The sequence below is a fragment of the Neolamprologus multifasciatus genome, chromosome 15, assembly GCF_963576455.1.
Source record: "Neolamprologus multifasciatus chromosome 15, fNeoMul1.2, whole genome shotgun sequence".
NCBI classification, from domain to species: Eukaryota; Metazoa; Chordata; class Actinopteri; order Cichliformes; family Cichlidae; genus Neolamprologus; species Neolamprologus multifasciatus.
The window spans coordinates 31,043,648-31,062,747 of NC_140453.1; the positions used below are offsets into that span (position 1 = coordinate 31,043,648).

Below are 19,100 nucleotides of genomic sequence, written 5' to 3' on the forward strand. Positions count from 1 at the left end.
AAAGCCACTAATGAGAAATGTAACATTTATGGCTTTTTTCAAGATGACGCCCATTTGAGGGCGTTCTTATCAATTTGAACAGTTTCCTATTAATTAGCTAGGTCACTTAAAGCTCTGGCACAGCAGTATCTTTGTATTAATATACATCATCTAGCTAGCTGTGTCCTTGCTTTGACCATCATCCCTTTGCTTCTGTCTTTTATGATTTTTATCTTGTGTTGTTCTTCCTTTCTCCTCCCCCCTACCCTCCTGTTGTCCTCCACGTTCTTCACAGGTGTGAGTTTGGGTAGTGAAGTCAAAGGAGCTTCTGGTCTGCATCTGTTGTTAGGTGTGTAAACCCAGCTCTCAGTAGTGCTGCCCACTCCCCTCTTTTCTTTCTGTGGCTATCTGACAATTGTCTCGCCACAGCACTGGCATGGTGGCCATGATTTTGGCTCTGAAGGCGGTAGCAGAGCATCTTCCTGGGATATGCAGTTAAATGCTGCTGTCATTGTTCAGACTATTTACCGAGTTCAGTAAGTGTAACTACGAGGGTTAAAAGGTCTAATCTTGGACTAAGCTTTGCTTGAATTGGTACAAGATTTCTCTACTGCATCTTGAAGTCACCCCAAATTCATAGAAACCTTGAAGTTTACCTTTCCATAGTTAATTTAGAGCACAATTTATTTATTTATTTTTTTAAGAAAAAGCTACAGAAAGGGTCTGGAGAGCTCATAAATGCAGATCATTGTTTTTACCTGTAGTATCTCCCCTTTTCCGTTTTCCTTCCTTTAAACCGGACTGTCCTTGGCTGTGCTTTGTCCTACTGTGTTGTGTATTCTTTGCCTCCTTTGACTTCCACCCTTTTTTCTCACCTGGGTTTTTTGCTTCTGTCATTCTTTCATCACTAATCGTTGGGGCAGGTTCGTTTTGCTCAAACATATTGTTATTCAAATGGTTGGAAAATGAACACAAAGCTGAATAAGATGTAAATGAATTCCAATAATCAATCCAAACAATTAGCTGAAATTAATTAAATAACAATAATGTAACCCTTAAATGGGTTAAGATTAATAAAGGTAGTTCATTGCACAAAAATATGTGAAATATTTACCTGAAGGGATTCCCACACAGATGTGACCACACCTTTGCAAGGAGTCATAATAACAGCAGGGAGTGTCTCTGGCTCTTACTCACGCACTATTAACTCTTAATGTACCTGTAATGGCTTCAGGAAAAATATTTGTCCATTGATATAATCAAAATACTTATTCCCAATGCTACTACATGTTTCTCTGTACATGTTCATTCTGTTGCTTAGTAGAGTTTTCCTTGTGCATCGTCATAACATGTCTTGCAAACTTAATTTCACCAGTTTTGATTAGGTGCCAAAGGAATATTAGAAAATTAAATGTAAAGATTTTAAAGAAGTCAATTCTTAAATTGCTTTTTGTCCATCTAAAACTGTTTCTAACAAGGTATGGAAGTTAATCAGAGTCAAAGACGTCAGCGTCAAACAGATGGAACCATTTACTGTATTTCAGTGCTTCAACATCTCGTCCTAGCTGTGCTAAATTTTCTGATGATTATCAGACTGTTATACGTTCCTGAATAGCTTGAAAAACTCATGTAGTGCTACATTTTCCAGACATTTGAATTTTAGTCATTCTGCTCTTCTATTTTTCTATCGGGGCTTTTAGCCATAGTCACAACTGTCCTAGTTTGAGCTGCATGTAATAATATTTATGTATTTGCATTAGTAATCTTATCCTGGGTTGTTATGTCTCCTCTGATAGAAACTTCAGGTGATCCTCCACTAAAGGCCACAGATTCCTCTGCTGCAGTCGCACATGAAGCTGGTGATAAGCAGTACAAAAAGGCAAGTAGATAGAATCTGCTCACACTTCCTAGTTTTTCTTCTCTTTACTCTGACACAGCTCGGTCTCGCTCAGCTCCTGTCTGCTACTTTTCGCTTCAAGGAAAAGAACTATGATCATTTAAATCAAAATGCCCCCCAAGAAACTTAAATGTTAGTTTGTATTACTCAAAAAAAAATTACATTTTTAAATGTAATGTGCTTTGAAGACCTGGCAGCGATTGAGGCCCATAGTCTTTAGCAGTGTACTACTTGGGGTTCGTTTTGATTCAGTGAGTTCTTCTGAATGTGAAATGTGAGTTAAACACAATCTTACCAGCCAAGTACACAGATATATAAAGGTGTAATAGTGAGAACAAAATTTGTACAAGAACAGTGTTAATTAAAGATGGTAAATTGCCGAAAAGCTGTGTGTAAGTGCAGAGTAGTTTGATCTTCAAAGTTTTAAACCTGTACCTGCAAACTGTACAGCACCAAATCAAAGTGGTAACTGCAAGTTCTTACACACACTGCTGAACATGTGAGAAGTTTATTGACTGTTGTCTCACGTCGGTGGGTAGTTGCTTCTTTTAACTTTGTTTCCTTATTTACAGTTATTTCATTTCTGTTGTCCTTGTGCTGTTTTGTATGTTTTGTATTTTCTATGTATGTTTGTTTTGTTTTCTATGTTTCATCCATGTCCTATTATTTATTTATCTGTTTTTACCTTGTTTGTGTCTGCGTGCGTATGTGTGGTGTATATGTGTGTACGTGTGTGATTGTGTATAAGTGTGCTTGTTTAACAGTCTCGAAAGTTTAAAGGAAAGTGACAGAGACTTGGAGTATTAGGAGGTGCTTTTAAAAAACAAAACCTTCCTATTCTCTTTTTTTTTCTATGATCATGGTCTCCAACATGAACAAAACACCAGTTTTTATTATATTATTTGCACATTTCACAGAGTGAAAAAGCCAAAAGATGCACACAATTTGACATACGTCATGGTGGGGACTCTTGAACTATTTTTCCTGCTTTTTAGTATGCTTTGTGCTTCACCCTGACCGATATCTCAGTGCCTGCTTCGCTTGGTTAATCATCAACTTCCGACCAGTTGTTTTCAGGTCCATTTAACGTTGTTTTGCAGCACATCTAAACATTTTGGTCAAAACTTGAAACTTGTTTTACAGAAGTTGTGTTATTGAGGAATGATGAACTTCAGGCAAAGTGTTGTCCCACTCATGATGAGCAGATAGCCAAAAATCCTCAGTGGTGCATAAAAATGAGCAAACGCAACAGTATCACAGTTGCTGCCACTCGCTGAGAGGCACTGGTTGTCGTATTAGTCGCCTCTTCTGCCTTCAGTCGGACAAAGTTCAGCATCTCTGTGTTTTGGATTTAGGAGAGGCTGACTTTGCTCGGTTACACTGATGATGGTGGCAAGATTAACACAGCCAAAGACTGTGATTCATTTTAATGACAACCGTTAATTAATACAGTTTAATTTTGACTCAGAAACAAAATCAATCCCAGAGACAAAGACAGACGCCCTCTGCTGTAGCCCTGTGTTGGGTTACTGCAGTGGCCTGTAATGCTGGCCTGCCCCGTGGCCTGCAGATGTTTTTGTTGCGCCTCCTGCCTTTTTCTCACTATGACATACCTCAGCAGGGTCTGCTTGGCGAGCTCATTCTTATTCAGCAGCAGATCCAGCGGCACGAGGAGGAGGTCCGACGGGCCGCTGCAGCCAGTAGTGCACGCCCCCAACCGTCAGAGCCTGCTCCGAACCCCAGCCCCCCTCAACAGTCACGCAAGGTGAAGGTCCAGTCCCGCTTAGATCTGCTCTATCATAGAAGAGACTCCTAAAGCTTTATAGCTACAGCGCAGATTTAAATCGTTGGACTAAGTGATGTCAGCCAGCGCTACCTTAAAAAAAAAACTAGAGTAACTTCACACCCAGTTGAAAATCAGTGTTTCCTCTCTGAAAGGTTCAAGCCTCTTTACCTCGGCGGTGCTGATGGGCTCAATTAAAAGTGTGAAACTAACCACACACGAGTATACTAAACAGTTACTGTAGCGGTGACCTCATAAGATTTTCAGCTGGTGTAAAGTTGGTGTATATATAATTGTTTTTGTTAAACTCGTAGTCCACATAAATTGACCTGTCAGCAGATTTTATTCCACCCTCTACAGTATTAAAAAGCAGTCGTCTTCTTTGACTGTGCAGTTTGAGTTTGTGTTGCCAGTGTGCTGTTGAAAGGGCTTGCATGGACCACAACAGCTGGGTTTGCTAGAAATGGTGACTATAGCCAGCGTCGTTCTCCCACGCAAGTGGCTGGATAATCATCAGCAGTACTGCATTATTGTGCAGAAGCGCTGCATGGAGTGGAGTGAAGCCTGCCGCATGGTGTGAGCTACTCTCATGAGTGGATCTAACTTTTCTTTATCAATTTACTTCATCAACACGCTTAAGCTCTTTAAGAGCTCCTTAAAAATAATGAAGCGATCTCTTAGCTTTTCAAAAATCTTTGCTATGTAGTGCAAGAATGTAAGTTGAAGAACATTTCTTACTCCTGTTGTGCAGTATAGAAATAGTTTTTAATGAAATAGTTTGGCGCGTCTTTAAATTCCTTTTCTTCTTCTATCATTTGTCCATGTCTGCTGTGCTTCCTGTCCCACATCTCATTGTTCCAAACATGTTGCATATATATAATCTACAAAATAAATACAGTTTGTCCAATCATTCAAATTAAGCTGTAATGGCAGTGAATTTGTGATTAAGTTCACTCTGTGATTTGTGCCTGTTTGTGAATCATAGTGTGTTGATTGAAGCTGAGCGATGCCAGAATGATAGTATGTGCCTGAAATTTGTGTTCCTCTCTTGCATTAACTTGACTTTCAACTCTCTCTGTAGACAAAATGCACGGATTGAGCCTTTATGATGCCGGTGGGAGTTCAGTTGTTTGAAGGTGTTCTGTGAGAGTCGTGGGGTTAGCTCTTGTATTCAGAAGAGAAAGGAAGCATTAACGTTTGTTGTTGTTTTGTTTTTTTTTCTTTGTCTCTTCTGTGATCTTTAGTCATCTGACAAAGAAAAGATAGACCAGCTCCAAGAAGAGCTGCTGCGCACTCAGGTACAGTAGCTGTGACTTACATTCTCCTTGCTTAAATGTAAATGTTGAAATGTTTCTGGTTGTTAGTTTTGACACTGTATTGTATTGTATCTTTATTTATTTCAGACATATATACAGAAAAAAAAACAATATATACACAAGTACACATACTTGCATTTACAAATACAAATATATATGTAAATACACACACGTATGTGCTCAGATAAAACAAAAAATAAAATAAATTTAAAAAAAACAGAGTCTAAATGACATGAAATGACAATTATTAGGTCTGAAATGGAGTAGGAAGAAGTATAACATACTTATTAATCCCTACCCCATGCTCAACATTCTATTGAATCCCACTATTCACCTAATTCCCATCATCACTTACCCCACACAATAAACAAGGAGAACATGTATAAACATAGCTACAGTGATAGATATAATTTAGATACAATTTAGCATAGTTATATATGGTAAATGGTAAATGGACTGGTTCTTATATAGCGCTTTTCTACTCTTTCTGAGCACTCAAAGCGCTGTACACAACTTTTACATTCACCCATTCACACCCATTCGCACAAGCACATTTTTCTAAGTGCTTTCTAAGGTAACATTCACACACACATTCATACTCCGATGGATGCATCGGAGAGCAATTTGGGGTTAGTATCTTGCCCAAGGATATTTGGCATGCAGACTGGGGAAGCCAGGGATCGAACCACCAACCTTCCGATCAGTAGATGACCTGCTCTACCACCTGAGCTACAGCCACCCCAAATATATATAATGGGTGATCAACTTTATCAGTTTCATATTCTTCCAAAATCAGTTTTCGTAACATCTTTATAAACTGACTAATGCTTGAACATTGCTGTAGGTCCACAGTAAAACTGTTCCACAGTTTTACCCCATTAATAGTAACACAAAAGGTTTTAACCTTTGTCCGTGCTTTAAGAGTCTTCAGATTTAATTTTCCCCTCAATTCATAGTCCCCTTCTCTGTCAAAAAACATCCTCTGTACATTTCCTGGTAACATATTGTATCTGGCTTTGTACATAATTTTTGCAGTTTTATATTTTATAAGCTATTTGTCCATTAGCTAAGATATCAGCGCATGCTCGAGAGACTGGAGAAGGAAAACAAAGAGTTGAGGAAGGTGGTGCTGCAAAAAGACGACAAGGGCATTCACCAAAGGAAAGTGAAGGTGGGTTATGAACATATTAAACACATACAGATTCTCTTGGTCTAGATTTTACTTTAATTGGGATTGCTTTTTCACATGTGAGCATTGCAGATATCTGGAATATTTTCCAGATAGGTCCCAGAGTGTTGGGCAGTTACATTTTATTATGATTAATATCTGTTAATGATAAAAAAAAGTGTTGCCTTTCATAGATGTAGTTATTCTCCAGCTCTTCTTTGTTGTGACAGCTAATTACTCAAAGACTGATAATTAATTACTGTTCTGTCTCCTTGTGTAGAAATCCCTTATTGACATGTATTCTGAAGTCCTGGATGTCTTGTCGGACTATGATGCCAACTACAACACCCAGGACCACCTACCCAGGGTACATATGAGCTTTATTTGTTGAACATCTGTGTGTTTTTTAAGAAACAACATTTTTTGTGTCGTGTGTGTGTGTGTGTGTGTGTGTGTGTTAGAATTGATATCTTGACTCATAAACATCAACAAACAACTTCCTAAATACCCGAAAGGTTCTGTTAATCAACGAATCAACTTTTTGGGATTTCCTTACGTGGATGATTTTGAGCGTGCATCTAAACTTTGTAAATATGTTGCCAAACTTGCATTTGTTGTTACTGGATCACAGAAGGCCTTCTGTTTCATTTTCCATCATCCCAATGCTGTTTGGTTGAGCTGTTTACCTTTCCCGGTCTCTTTGTGTGGTCTCACCCTCTTCCTAAACTTGTGCTTCAGGTCGTTGTGGTGGGCGATCAGAGTGCTGGAAAGACCAGCGTGCTTGAGATGATAGCACAAGCCAGGATATTTCCCAGGGGCTCAGGAGAGATGATGACACGCTCTCCCGTCAAGGTGTGTGTGGCCAGTGTGGTTCGCGTGTGTGTGAAAGATTTCATAGTTATATGGCCCTTATTTAATTGAATATTTTGTCAGAAAATGTCATCATAAACAGGTTTACAGAAGGAACAACAAAGATGTTTTTGAGTGTTGTCACACAAGCATTCTGGGACATTAAACCAACATTGACTCGTTTTTTTAAATACATAAACTCTTATATGTTGTGTAGGTAACATTAAGTGAAGGCCCTCACCACGTGGCCATGTTCAAGGACAGTGGCCGAGAGTTTGACCTAACCAAAGAGGAAGATGTAAGTGACACAGTCTTCAATCCATCCATTTGATAGAAACTACAACTTCAAGCTGGTTGTTTCATTAATTAAAGTATTTATTGTGCTCTTTCTTTCTGTGTCCCACAGCTGGCTGCTCTCAGGCATGAGATTGAGCTGAGGATGAGGAAAAGTGTGAAGGAAGGACAGACAGTCAGCTCTGAGGTTGTACATATACTAATACTCAGATTAAACAAAGTTTTTTTTCTGCAGTGTTTCATGAAATGATGTTTTCTGTTCTGTATGTTAGACAATATCCTTGAGCGTTAAAGGGCCTGGCATCCAGAGGATGGTACTCGTTGACTTACCGGGTGTAATCAGTGTAAGTCTATATTCTGCGTATAATAATGTTTCAAATTCCTTTGGCTGTATTAGGATTTCATTTGGGTTTTTTCTATAATTTACTTTATATTGATTTACCAATATGTAATAGATATATTTTTGATTTTTTTAAATTTATTTGTTTTCTTAAAGTGTAAAAGTTGCTGTTGGAGTCACTATTTCACTTTTTGTAAAAATTGCAGTCTTAAAAAGTTATTTAATGTCTTGTAGACGGTGACTGCGGGCATGGCAACAGACACTAAGGAAACCATCTTCAGCATCAGCAAGGCCTACATGCAAAACCCCAATGCAATCATCCTCTGTATTCAGGGTAAGATATGCATATGTTTCCATTTACAGTAATAAAACCAGCACATATCTAAGTGAGAGAAGAGGTGATCTCTACGTGGACTAACCATTTGCTCGTTGTCCAGATGGCAGTGTGGATGCAGAGCGGAGCATTGTAACAGACCTGGTTAGCCAGATGGACCCTCAGGGAAAGAGGACCATCTTTGTCCTGACCAAAGTGGACCTGGCTGAGAAGAACCTGGCCAGCCCAAGCAGAGTAACTAGTCTTTGCCATCTAAGAAAATGTTGTAAAATAGTTACTTTATAGGTAAAAAGTATACTATTAACAGCTTCGAAAGCTTTATTTTATTTTATTTCTTAATGTAGTGACAAAAATACAGGTCTACCTAATGATTCTTGACACCTAAAAGAAAACATTATCATGACATTGTTGTTCATTGTGTTAAAATAACTTCTTATAAGTGATCATGTTGATTCGTCATGCAATTATTGCAGTGTGATTAGAGCAATTTGCAACTACACCACAAGAGGGCGCTAAATCCTTACAGTTTAACCAGATTTTCTTGGCTAGTCAGCACCTGGTTTCAGAAAACAGTGTGCACACTACAGGATGGAGAATTTCAGTCATATTTGTTTTTTGGGTTTTTTTGCTATCTTCTTTTTCAGATTCAGCAAATAGTGGAAGGCAAGCTGTTTCCCATGAAAGCCCTGGGCTACTTTGCTGTTGTAACAGGAAAAGGTGACGTCCACTACTGTGAACTCCAGCATGCTACATTTATTTTTGTGTCCCTTAATGATGACTTTTAGGTCAATAATGTCACATTTCCATAGAGAAATTTGTTTTAAAATGTTTTATCTCCACGTTAGCTTAACTAAACAGCAGGTGAAGTAGGTAGCCGGGTAGATGACCCTCCCTGTGTGAGGGAAGCTGAAAGCATTCATGTGCAGGGAATCACAAGGCGTCTCATTCATCTTTGCCATAAGGAAGTCATTGTTTTCTGTGATGCATTCAGAGAAATGCAGTAATGCAAATGCAGTAATTTTTAAAGTGCGAACTGGAGCAGAGCAGCAAGCCTTCCTACATGAGCACGACACGTATTCTACTAAATGAAGGTTACATTTAGTACAAGCCTGCTCTCAAATAAAGGCCGTCTGCCTTTGGGCTAAATAAAAGACTCGGTCACTATTTGATAGAAATACATTATGTAACACACAGCGTTGCATTACAGAATAGTCACTAATTTATGTACAATTATTTGCTCATACCTTTTATTGCTAATTGCTTGTGTCCAGGAAGCAGTGCTGAAAGCATAGACTCCATCAAAGACTATGAAGAGGACTTCTTTCAGAACTCTAGGTTACTCAGGCAAGTTATACCATCTAATATGCAGCTTCTAAAAGTTCATCAAATAAGTAATTCCAGAGTTGAGAAATAATTTGTGTGCACAACTAGGGACGGCATGCTGAAAGCTCACCAGGTGACTACAAAGAACTTGAGTCTGGCCGTCGCTGACTGCTTCTGGAAGATGGTGCGGGAGTCTGTAGAGCAACAAGCTGATGTTTTCAAAGGTATGACGGCACCTTCAGCATTTAATTTTATCCTTTAAAGAACCGATTGATTCATATAGATTGGTTGTTTGCAATGAAACATTTATATGGTCAGATCTGTTTGTAGTGATGTGCATGTTAATAATGTGAATAGGCATGTTAGGATTAACAGTAAAAGGAGTAGCTGAGCTTACTCTTTTCAGTCTCCGTATATTGGCTTTCCTCAGCCACTCTGCCATACTTTTCCACCCCCTCTGTCTTGACTACAATTAGTCTAGACAGTCTCAAGCTCATTGCTAACAGCATAAGAGATTTATGGCCATGAGACTTCACATCCCATAGGTCCATTGTGTTGAGCATCGATCCATATCCCATCAAATCACATGCAGCCAGCTTCCATCCTCCATTCTTGGCGCCACCACATCTCCACAAACCAGCAATTAGCCTAATCTCCACTGTGGATAGGGAGCTGTGGAAAGGGGCAAGAAGCTCAGTGTGCTAGTGTGTGTCTCTGTGTGCATACGCGAGAGGTAAAACTCTGACTTTTGATAAAGATTGTGTGATTGGCCCCATCTTCCCTCCTCCCCAGAGACCAGTTAGGGAGAGTAAGTGTGCAAAGCCCTCATCCCCTGTTATTAGAGAATAAACACCATCTGGTGACTGAAGGCTGCCGTCACATCATGCTATGTGAGAAAAGGCCAGGCTCTGTCTGTATAGGCTCATTGCTTGATGATGATCGAGATCTGCCAATGGATGGAGCATAATCTCCATGGTGAAAAAGAAAGATTTAAGTGTTAAGTTTCAGCCAAACAGAAGAATGAGCACTAATTTGATGATTAATGTCTGTTGGAGCTTTATGATGTTGCTGTCTATATTAAAATTATTATGTCACGTTTCATGTGTAAGACTGTTTAAAAATTAATTAGAACCTCTGCACACTGTCTCACCTACTAATATTTTATTAAATCACAACATCTCAGATAGGGCTGCACGATTTTGCATAAAATGAGAATCACGATTTTTTTGCTTAGAATTGAGATCACGATTCTCTCACGATTTTCTTTTCCAGTATAAATATTTATTGCACTTATTAACTGCACATCAACTTCGTAACAGTTGAGACTGAACATAAAAACAATAAATAAACATAAAAACAACAAATGTCTCACATTTTGTCGTAGCCGCAAAATGTTGTACTGCTTGAAATTCCGTCTCCACCGTTGCTCGACACTGCGTGTGTAGAGCAGGTAGTGCAACAATAGAAAAATAGTTGCGGGACGGCACTGTGTAGCATTTGTCTAGGGTGTTGATCTTTTTCCTAAATCCCTCGTTTTGCACAGTGTCGATGGAGCCATATCTTTGGTCAGGTGATAAGTAATAGCCTCCGTAATTTCTTTGTACCTGCGGGAGTTCGACGTGTATAGGGAAGCGCTGTATAAGGTTCCCGTTATTGATGTTTGGGTGGTTGACCGGGACGGATTTTCTCCTGTCACTTTCTCGTCATCCCTGATGTGCTCTCCGTTGTTTTTTCCCTGCTAATTTTAGCAGCCAGCTTCTGTATCACGTGGTATAAGGCTCCGCCCTTGTCATTCGTTGAGCAGGAAGAGTGAGCGCTTGTTTTCATGCAGATTACGTCCCGGATCAAAATGCCGTACAATCGTCGTCTTTTTTTTTTTTTTAATCGTTGTCATTTGGAAATGAGATCGCACATAAGTATGCATTGAGATCGCGATTTTCTAACGATTAATCGTGCAGCCCTAATCTCAGACTAAGTGACCCTCATCAGGTACAAAACAGTTTTCATATAATAACTCTGATCCAAATCCATCCAGTCTGAATGCTGACTGTCCCTCTTTAGAACTGTGTGGATGTAATCGATGATAACAGTAGTTGCTCTTTATTTAGAGGTTTTATCACTAAACCAGTAATTACATTACTGTCGTTATGGAAGTTTTCTCTTATCTCTTATCAGGATTATTTGTTTATTTCCTGTGGGTCATTCAGGTGTGCAGTGATTTTAAACCACGTAAGATTGAAATTCGTTCATATTGAAGTTGAAAATGTTTATTTAAATATTCCTTTTCATGATCCCTGCTTTAACCAGCTTCACGATTCAACCTGGAGACAGAATGGAAGAACAACTACCCTCGTCTAAGAGAGCTGGACAGGGTAGGAAACACAAACAGTCATTTCTTTGAACTCTCACATAGTTCTTTATAAAAGAAAGCGTGCTCATTAGTGATGGGTATTTTATAAATTACATTTGTCTTTAAAAAAAAGTCCTTAAGAAATAAGTTTATTAATATGTTAAAATTGCACTAAAGGTTTTTAATGTAGTATTTAATCTTTTTGCAGAATGAACTGTTTGAAAAGGCTAAAAATGAAATCTTGGATGAAGTTATTAGTTTGAGTCAGGTGACTCCACAACACTGGTAAGTTCCTCTTGAGCTAACATCAGTGATTTATTATTCTTTAGTTCTCACCATCATTTCAGTGACTTTGTTAGTTTTAGTTGTTTGTGAGGTGAATGATATTTCATGTTATGGGGAAAAAGCAGTGTTAAAATGTACATTAGTACTTAACCAGCCATGAGCTAAAAAGCAGATCTTTGTCTGCATGTAGCTGTATGTGAATACCACAATGAGTAAAACCTTGCTTAAATGAGATCTATGCATGCTGTTGTGGGCATCCCCTGTGTGCGTGGCATCAGCTTTCTCTGATCAATAATCTGATGAATGGCCCATGGACAGGAGCAGGGGTGGCCCTGTTAGCCAGCCAGCAGCCAGCCAGCATTATTGGAAATGGCTCTTATTGACAGTGAGGAGTGCTAGCTGGAACAAAAGGGGACCTAATGAAATATGGCTGTGTGTTTATGATAAATGAGATAAGTGCAACGCTTCCCTGGTCTCAGCGGGATTTGGGACTCGGGGGAATCCTGGGTTTTGTTCTGCGTCGCTGTGGAGAGTGTGGATGCTGTTAGCTTTTAACAGGGTCATAGTATAGATGTGGGAGTTTACAGTCGAGCGTCCCTCTTTGCTCATTGTTTTCCTGCTCCGGCTGACGACTTAACTGCACTCAGCTGGACACCTTGGTCCAAAGCACTCTTTTTGTGTTTTTGTCTGTCTTCTATCTGTAACTAAAAGTGATAATCCAGATCTTCAAGATCTTAACATGGGTTAGAGTTATTGAGCTACAAAGTTTGGTACAAGTTGGCGCACATCTCTTTCAGGACTGACTTGTTTTTTTTTTCCTTCTTGTAGGGAATCTATTCTACAGAAAAAGCTGTGGGAACGTGTTTCCACCCATGTAATCGAGAACATCTACCTGCCTGCTGCCCAAACAATGGACTCTGGTACCTTTAACACCACTGTAGACATCAAGCTCAAACAGTGGACTGACAAGCAGCTCCCGCACAAAGCACTGGAGGTGAAGCACACTTGCTTTATTAGTCAGCTCATATCATGATTCATTCAGTTAAAATGATTGTTGGTATTTTAAGAATTTTTTTATTACATTTTGGTGAGTTCACTGTAGGGCTGTTCGATATAACGATATATATCAGATGACGATATAAAAACGTTTGTTTCGTGGTGTCGCAAAATAAACTGTTTACAGCAATATTTTTTCATCGTTTTGATGGTCACTGTAGTGGCTATATTAATTTCCTAAAGTTCTCTCTTTCTCTTATATTTAATATAACCACACTACAGACGGACAAGCGCCTGTATTTATGCGTTGTCGTTAGCAACAACAACGGTAAATCCATCGCGTCACGTGTCCGCTTGTTTATTTTCCACGTAAACCTTTCACAATAAAGCTCAAGATCCTGTTGAGACTTTTCAAAATAAATTGAATCACGTGAAAGAGTATGCAGAGTGTTTACGGATGAGAAGCAAAAAAGAGCCGTCGGGTGCTGAAAAATAAACCGTAGACTCAAACGTTAGAACAGGCTTTTCCCCGCAGCACGCCGTGTAATAAATACTCACAAAGAAAACAGCGGCCGTTACAACTTATGTCTAAAAATGTATAGTTTCATGCATCGGTTAAAAAACTCAACTCCAGCTACATGACGTCCAGCTGGAAACACTTCCCGCAAGTCGAGCTGCCTGAGATTCACAGAATTTACAAAAAATGTTACATTTTTGTGATTTATATCGTTATCGGACGATAGATGTCTTATATCGGGATATGAGATTTTGGTCATTTCGCACAGCCCTAGTTCACTGTCATATTCTATTGTTTAGTATTTCTTTTCTTTTTGCTGTGTTGTTTTTTTTATGAGTATCTTGACTCTAACTCGATTAACACAGACTGTAGAACTTGTAAAAACAATTAAATCCAGCAGTGGCTTTATTCTAATAGCCCCTTTTCCCTCCTTATATTTTGCATACTTTGCCCCTGTCAGGTTGCCTGGGAGACACTGCAGGAGGAGTTTGCCCGCTTCATGGCTGAATACAAAGGCAAAGACCAGGATGACATTTTTGACAAGTTGAAGGAGGCTGTGAAGGATGAGAGTATCAAGAGGCATAAGTGGAATGAGAGGGCCCTGGACAGCCTGGTAAACACACAGTAAAACACCCTCACAAGCAGAAAGTGCACACTTGTTTATTGAAGCTCCCAGAGCAGACAGAATTTCATGATGAGATGCCATCAGCAGAGAGAATGTAGTCGTGATGCAAAGAAGCACTGATGCTAACAAGTGGACTGTGTTTTTTGTGCTACTTACCTCTGTGTGTGGTTGTGTCAGAGGGTGATTCAGCACAATGCCCTCGAAGACCGCTCCATCACAGACAAGCCCCAGTGGGATGCAGCAATCCAGTTCATGGAGGAAACCCTGCAGTCACGCCTCAAGGACAGTACGTTGGCTATGATAGGATCATATGTTAAAACTCTCCTCGCAGTCTTAACCACACAAAAACATTTGTAGACTTTTATGGTTCTTTTTAGTTTTGGTTTTTAGTTGGAATCACATCAACACAGTTTCAGGTTCTTACTTTTGTCCCAGACATCAGCCACACCTGTCCTGACCAGGTTTTAGGTGATCATGCTTTTGCAGTGCTTTTGCTGCCACAATGAGACATGCTGTTTGTCTGACGTATGATTTAATTTTGTTGTGTTTTGCTCTTTGCCCTCGTCCTGCAGCTGAATCAGTAATCAAAGACATGGTGGGCCCAGACTGGAAGGAGAGGTGGCTGAGTTGGAAGAATCGTACACCAGATCAGGTCAGAATTGCAAGATTTCCTCAGAAGTCATAGTTGTGATGGTGCAGTAGCTTTTATAAGGAGCTTTGAAGCTGTGAAGTGGAAGATCTATAAAGGCTATCACCTTACACAATGGTCTAATTCCATCCACACTGTAGAGCTTGCATATAAATATGTAATATTTTACATTTAAATGCTCCTTGAAGTGAAGACTTGCTTTTCTAAACCTTGCAGCATATTCGGAATGAAACAAAAAATGAGCTGGACCGCCTGCTGAAGCTGCACGATGAGCACACGGCTTACCTGGCTAATGATGAAGTCACCACAGTACGGAAGAACCTGGAGGCACGGAGTGTAGAAGTTGACCCGATGCTGGTGAGATGGAACGGATTATTCCAAACATTTCTTTTGTAACAGCAATACCTGGCAATTACGTTTGGCCTCTGTTAACTGGTGAAATATTTCCACACCTGCTCAGATCAAGGATACGTGGCATCAGCTTTATCGGCGACACTTCTTACAGAAGGCACTGTCACACTGCAACCTCTGCAAGAGGGGTTTCTACTACTACCAGAGACACTTTGTTGACTCTGAGGTAAGTAGAAAGAGTTGTCTTTTATTTATTTATTTTTATTTATGCAGTTTCACCTGAGGTCAGGGTTAGTTTGGAAAAAATGTAACTTTACTCTGGGGCACCCTGTGTACTGAACAGTGTTGGTCAAGTTACTTGAAAAAAGTAATCAGTAACTAATTACTGATTACTTCCAAAAAAAGTAATCCAGTTACTTTACTGATTACTTATTTTCAAAAGTAATTAATTACTTAGTTACTTAGTTACTTTTTAAAAACACGATTTACAACCTGAATAGGTGATAAAGTGATAGATCTTTCAGCCCAATTCTACTTTTTCTACATAATCCATCATACAAAATGTAATCAAATGGAAAAGTCTCTTTTTAAAACTTTAACTTTTTAAAAAGTTTTATTAGTTTTAATCTTTTAACTTTATGCATCAAGCAAAAATTTAATTATATGCAACATTCTCTGACTGGAAGAAATTTGTTTAATATTTAAACCTATTTTCTGCACATTCCAGCACATTAAATATATATTTTTGTGTGTTTACACTCAGTCTTTCAAATAGATGCAAGTAAAACACAGCAGAAAATAAATAAAGTCAAAGACTAGCGGTCCTGTTGCTCTATTTTCACCTGTAAAGCAGGAGTGGGGTAGGTGGAGGGTTACCCTGGTGCAGGTGTGCAGCGGTCAGTGGAAGAATCCGCGAGTTTCTCTGTGAGTTTCCCATTACGTCGTAGCTACTCGGTGCTTGCTTGGAAGTTTAGGGTTTTTTTCGCTGTAAAAAGAAGTTTTCTTCCCACGCACAACGGACACTAATGTTTTTGTCACTTTTTATGGAATCAAACTCAAAGTAAGGTCAGTACTTCCACGCTTTAAACGCTGCACGCTCATACTCTCTCTGCACTCGATGTATTGTCCGTTGTTGATCTGCACACAGCTGTTGTCACCAACGTAGCACTCGCATATGTCACTGTCATGAGACATTCTCGCAAAAAAATCACGGTTTTAGTAACGCAGTAACGCAGCGTTCCTACGGGAAAGTAACGGTAATCTAATTACTGTTTTTGCAATAGTAATCCCTTACTTTACTCGTTACTTGAAAAAAGTAATCGGATTACAGTAACGCGTTAAAAGTAACTTGTAACGCAAGTAACGCGTTACTGCCCATCTCTGGTACTGAAGGCTGAAGACCTAGCAGGTACACACCCTTGATTTGTGTCTGTCCCAGGCCAAATAAAAACCTAAAAAAACCAATAAAAATTTGATATCCCTGATTGTTTCTGCAGTTGGAGTGCAATGATGTGGTGCTGTTTTGGAGGATACAGAGGATGCTGGTTATAACAGCCAACACTCTACGACAGCAACTTACCAACACTGAAGGTGAGTACTGTAGACTGGGTGGAGTGGGGGAGGTCGGGGTCTATGTTATTTCCATAACAGCAGTTGTAGCTATTTATGGAATAAAGTCAAAACCATAGAATATCAAACCTTCTATTTTTAATGATTTCAGCCTTGTAGTTGTCATTTCTGTGGGTTTGTTTTTCTTGTTTTTGTAAAACCAACAGGTTATTGGCAGGAATTTTACTTCCTCCTTTTGATTTTTTCCCTCCTGGTGGAGTAAGCTGTTCCATCAGTGGTGCTTTGTGTGAAACATGTGAAAAATGCAGTGCAGTGAATCTAGTTGCACGCCATCCCCAAAGCTGATACTGAGATCACATTTCACTGTTGGTTAGAAATGTTTGACTGAAGTAGTCTCTGCACTTTCATTGTTGGGCTTAGTGATTTTTATATCCTTTAGCAAGGTTCCAGTAGTTATCCAGATTATCTATAAAGTAAAGACAAATGTGAGAGTGACAGTCCTTCTCCGAGTCTTTTTAATCATTATAAAGTGTTTTCATAACTTGATTCATCAAAACAAAAGATCGACAGAAAAGTGCAGTTCATTGTTGTTGGGCCAGGCATTGATTATTATTGTTTCTTGTGTCTCTGTGTCTGCGCTCGCCAGTGCGCCGATTGGAGAAAAACGTGAAGGAAGTGTTGGATGACTTTGGAGAAGACATGGAAAAGAAGACCCAACTCATAACTGGCCGCCGAGTCCAGCTGGCTGAGGATCTCAGTAAGACAGACAAACACTTGCAGAGCAGAAAATACACTGCAGACACACAAAGGCTATAAAGAAACACCTGCTGAGTCTGATTGTTCCTATTAAACTTCACAGTTCTTAACTCAACACTATCAGATATTATATACAGTAATGTGCAAAAGTTTTAGCCAGGTAAGGAAAAAAAAATGCTGTAAACAAAGAATGAGTGTTAATCATTTATTTTCATCGATCAACAAAATGCAGTGAATGAACAAAAGAGAAATCTAAACTAAATCAATATTTGCTGTAGCGACCCTTTGCCTTCAAGACAGCATCAGTTCTTCTTGATACACTTGCACACAGTTTTTGAAGGAACTCGGCTGGCAGGTTGTTCCAAACATCTTGGAGAACTAACCACAGATCTTCTGTGGATGAAGCTCACTTACTCACATTCTTCTGTCTTCATGTAATCCCAGAGACACTCGATGATGTTGAGATCAGGGCTCTGTGGGGGCCGTACCATCACTTCCACTACTTCTCGTTCTTCTTTACGCTGAAGATAGTTCTTAATGACTTTGGCTGCATGTTTGGGGTCGTTGTCCTGCTGCAGAATACGTTTGGGCCCAATAAACAATCATATATATTTCTGAAAACGTTCCTTTCTTCTTCTTTTTTTAAAACAGCATTTTTTTTCCACACCTGCCTAAAACCTTTGCACCGTACTGTATGCATATCTTACTTTGACCACTCAGGTCAACTACGTTATATTAAGCACGTGGATCCATTCTATAAAATCCTAGAGTCATCAGTAGGTGGCAGTGGTGCTTCAGGAATTTATATTGATTAGTCCAGTATGGCAGTATTATTGCATTTAAGTTAAGCTAACAGTACAGGCCTGTTTTCAGTTTCTTAGAAAATAGGATGCTCTCTAAGAAGTAGTTAAAAGCAGACAGAAAATATTTGTAAAGCATTTAAAGCTGTTTCTATTTGAAAAATGTACAAAGACGTACAAATGAATTGTTCAAGCAGAAGAACATTATTTAAAGGAATATTTACTTATATGTAAGCTTATTTTTTACAGCAATGAAAAGTTGAAACGGGGGAAACAGAATAACAGAAAAGACCAGAAAAGTTTTGTGTTTCTTAAAAACGCATCTCGTGGAACATTTCAGAACAGTGATAGGTTCAAATACATGATTGGATATAAAAAGAGATGCTTAGTCTTTGAGGAGGAGAGATGGAGAGGAGCTCAGGCAATAGTTCAGTTTAATAAAACTGCTTCTCATTTTAAAACTAAAGTTGGAGAAATCTCTGAGGTTAATTCATCTATATCAGTCGTCATCAAGTAACAGTAGGTTAATATAAATGACAACATGCACAATAGATGCTCTCACATTAAGCTTGAATAAACAAAGAAATTAAGACATTAGCTAAATAATAGAAGTGTATTTAAGTTTATACTTTTTATTTAAAAAAAGAAGCAGCTGTTTTCAGCAATCTGATAGGGGGTAACCACAGCGCCTAGCTCTGCCCGTTTAATTTGGCTGTGTTTTACGTGGGACGCCCTTCCTGACACAACCCCAGAAGAGATTTTTAATCTTGTGCACATAATCTCTTCAACGCCTTCTGGGAGTTCCTTTAAATTTGGTGTTCACTTGGACTCTAGCAAGAACTGATTATTAATGATTGAGCCTTCTCCTCCTTTCCTTCTGTGATTTTGAGGAAACTGCTCTTGCTTAAGCACAAATATG

At 39.2% G+C, this 19,100-nt stretch overlaps 1 protein-coding gene across 5 annotated transcripts in view; it reads left to right on the forward strand.

Moving 5' to 3' along the window:
- opa1 (OPA1 mitochondrial dynamin like GTPase) overlaps positions 1-19,100 on the forward strand; it is a 39,576-nt gene that overhangs the window by 2,236 nt on the left and 18,240 nt on the right. For 2 of the 5 annotated variants that reach the window (XM_085132227.1, XM_085132226.1), the window contains exons 5-29: positions 275-328; positions 1,776-1,858; positions 3,498-3,641; positions 4,904-4,957; positions 6,042-6,146; positions 6,424-6,510; positions 6,882-6,995; positions 7,210-7,290; positions 7,399-7,473; positions 7,559-7,630; positions 7,861-7,960; positions 8,064-8,194; positions 8,605-8,677; positions 9,232-9,304; positions 9,392-9,507; positions 11,591-11,655; positions 11,842-11,918; positions 12,747-12,912; positions 13,892-14,044; positions 14,234-14,342; positions 14,629-14,708; positions 14,922-15,062; positions 15,166-15,282; positions 16,553-16,646; positions 17,272-17,382. In XM_085132227.1, the coding sequence (XP_084988353.1) occupies positions 275-328; positions 1,776-1,858; positions 3,498-3,641; positions 4,904-4,957; positions 6,042-6,146; positions 6,424-6,510; positions 6,882-6,995; positions 7,210-7,290; positions 7,399-7,473; positions 7,559-7,630; positions 7,861-7,960; positions 8,064-8,194; positions 8,605-8,677; positions 9,232-9,304; positions 9,392-9,507; positions 11,591-11,655; positions 11,842-11,918; positions 12,747-12,912; positions 13,892-14,044; positions 14,234-14,342; positions 14,629-14,708; positions 14,922-15,062; positions 15,166-15,282; positions 16,553-16,646; positions 17,272-17,382 (2,475 nt within the window). The remainder of the gene's footprint in view (positions 1-274; positions 329-1,775; positions 1,859-3,497; positions 3,642-4,903; positions 4,958-6,041; positions 6,147-6,423; positions 6,511-6,881; positions 6,996-7,209; positions 7,291-7,398; positions 7,474-7,558; positions 7,631-7,860; positions 7,961-8,063; positions 8,195-8,604; positions 8,678-9,231; positions 9,305-9,391; positions 9,508-11,590; positions 11,656-11,841; positions 11,919-12,746; positions 12,913-13,891; positions 14,045-14,233; positions 14,343-14,628; positions 14,709-14,921; positions 15,063-15,165; positions 15,283-16,552; positions 16,647-17,271; positions 17,383-19,100) is intronic. The other 3 variants (XM_085132229.1, XM_085132228.1, XM_085132230.1) reach the window with 3 other exon arrangements.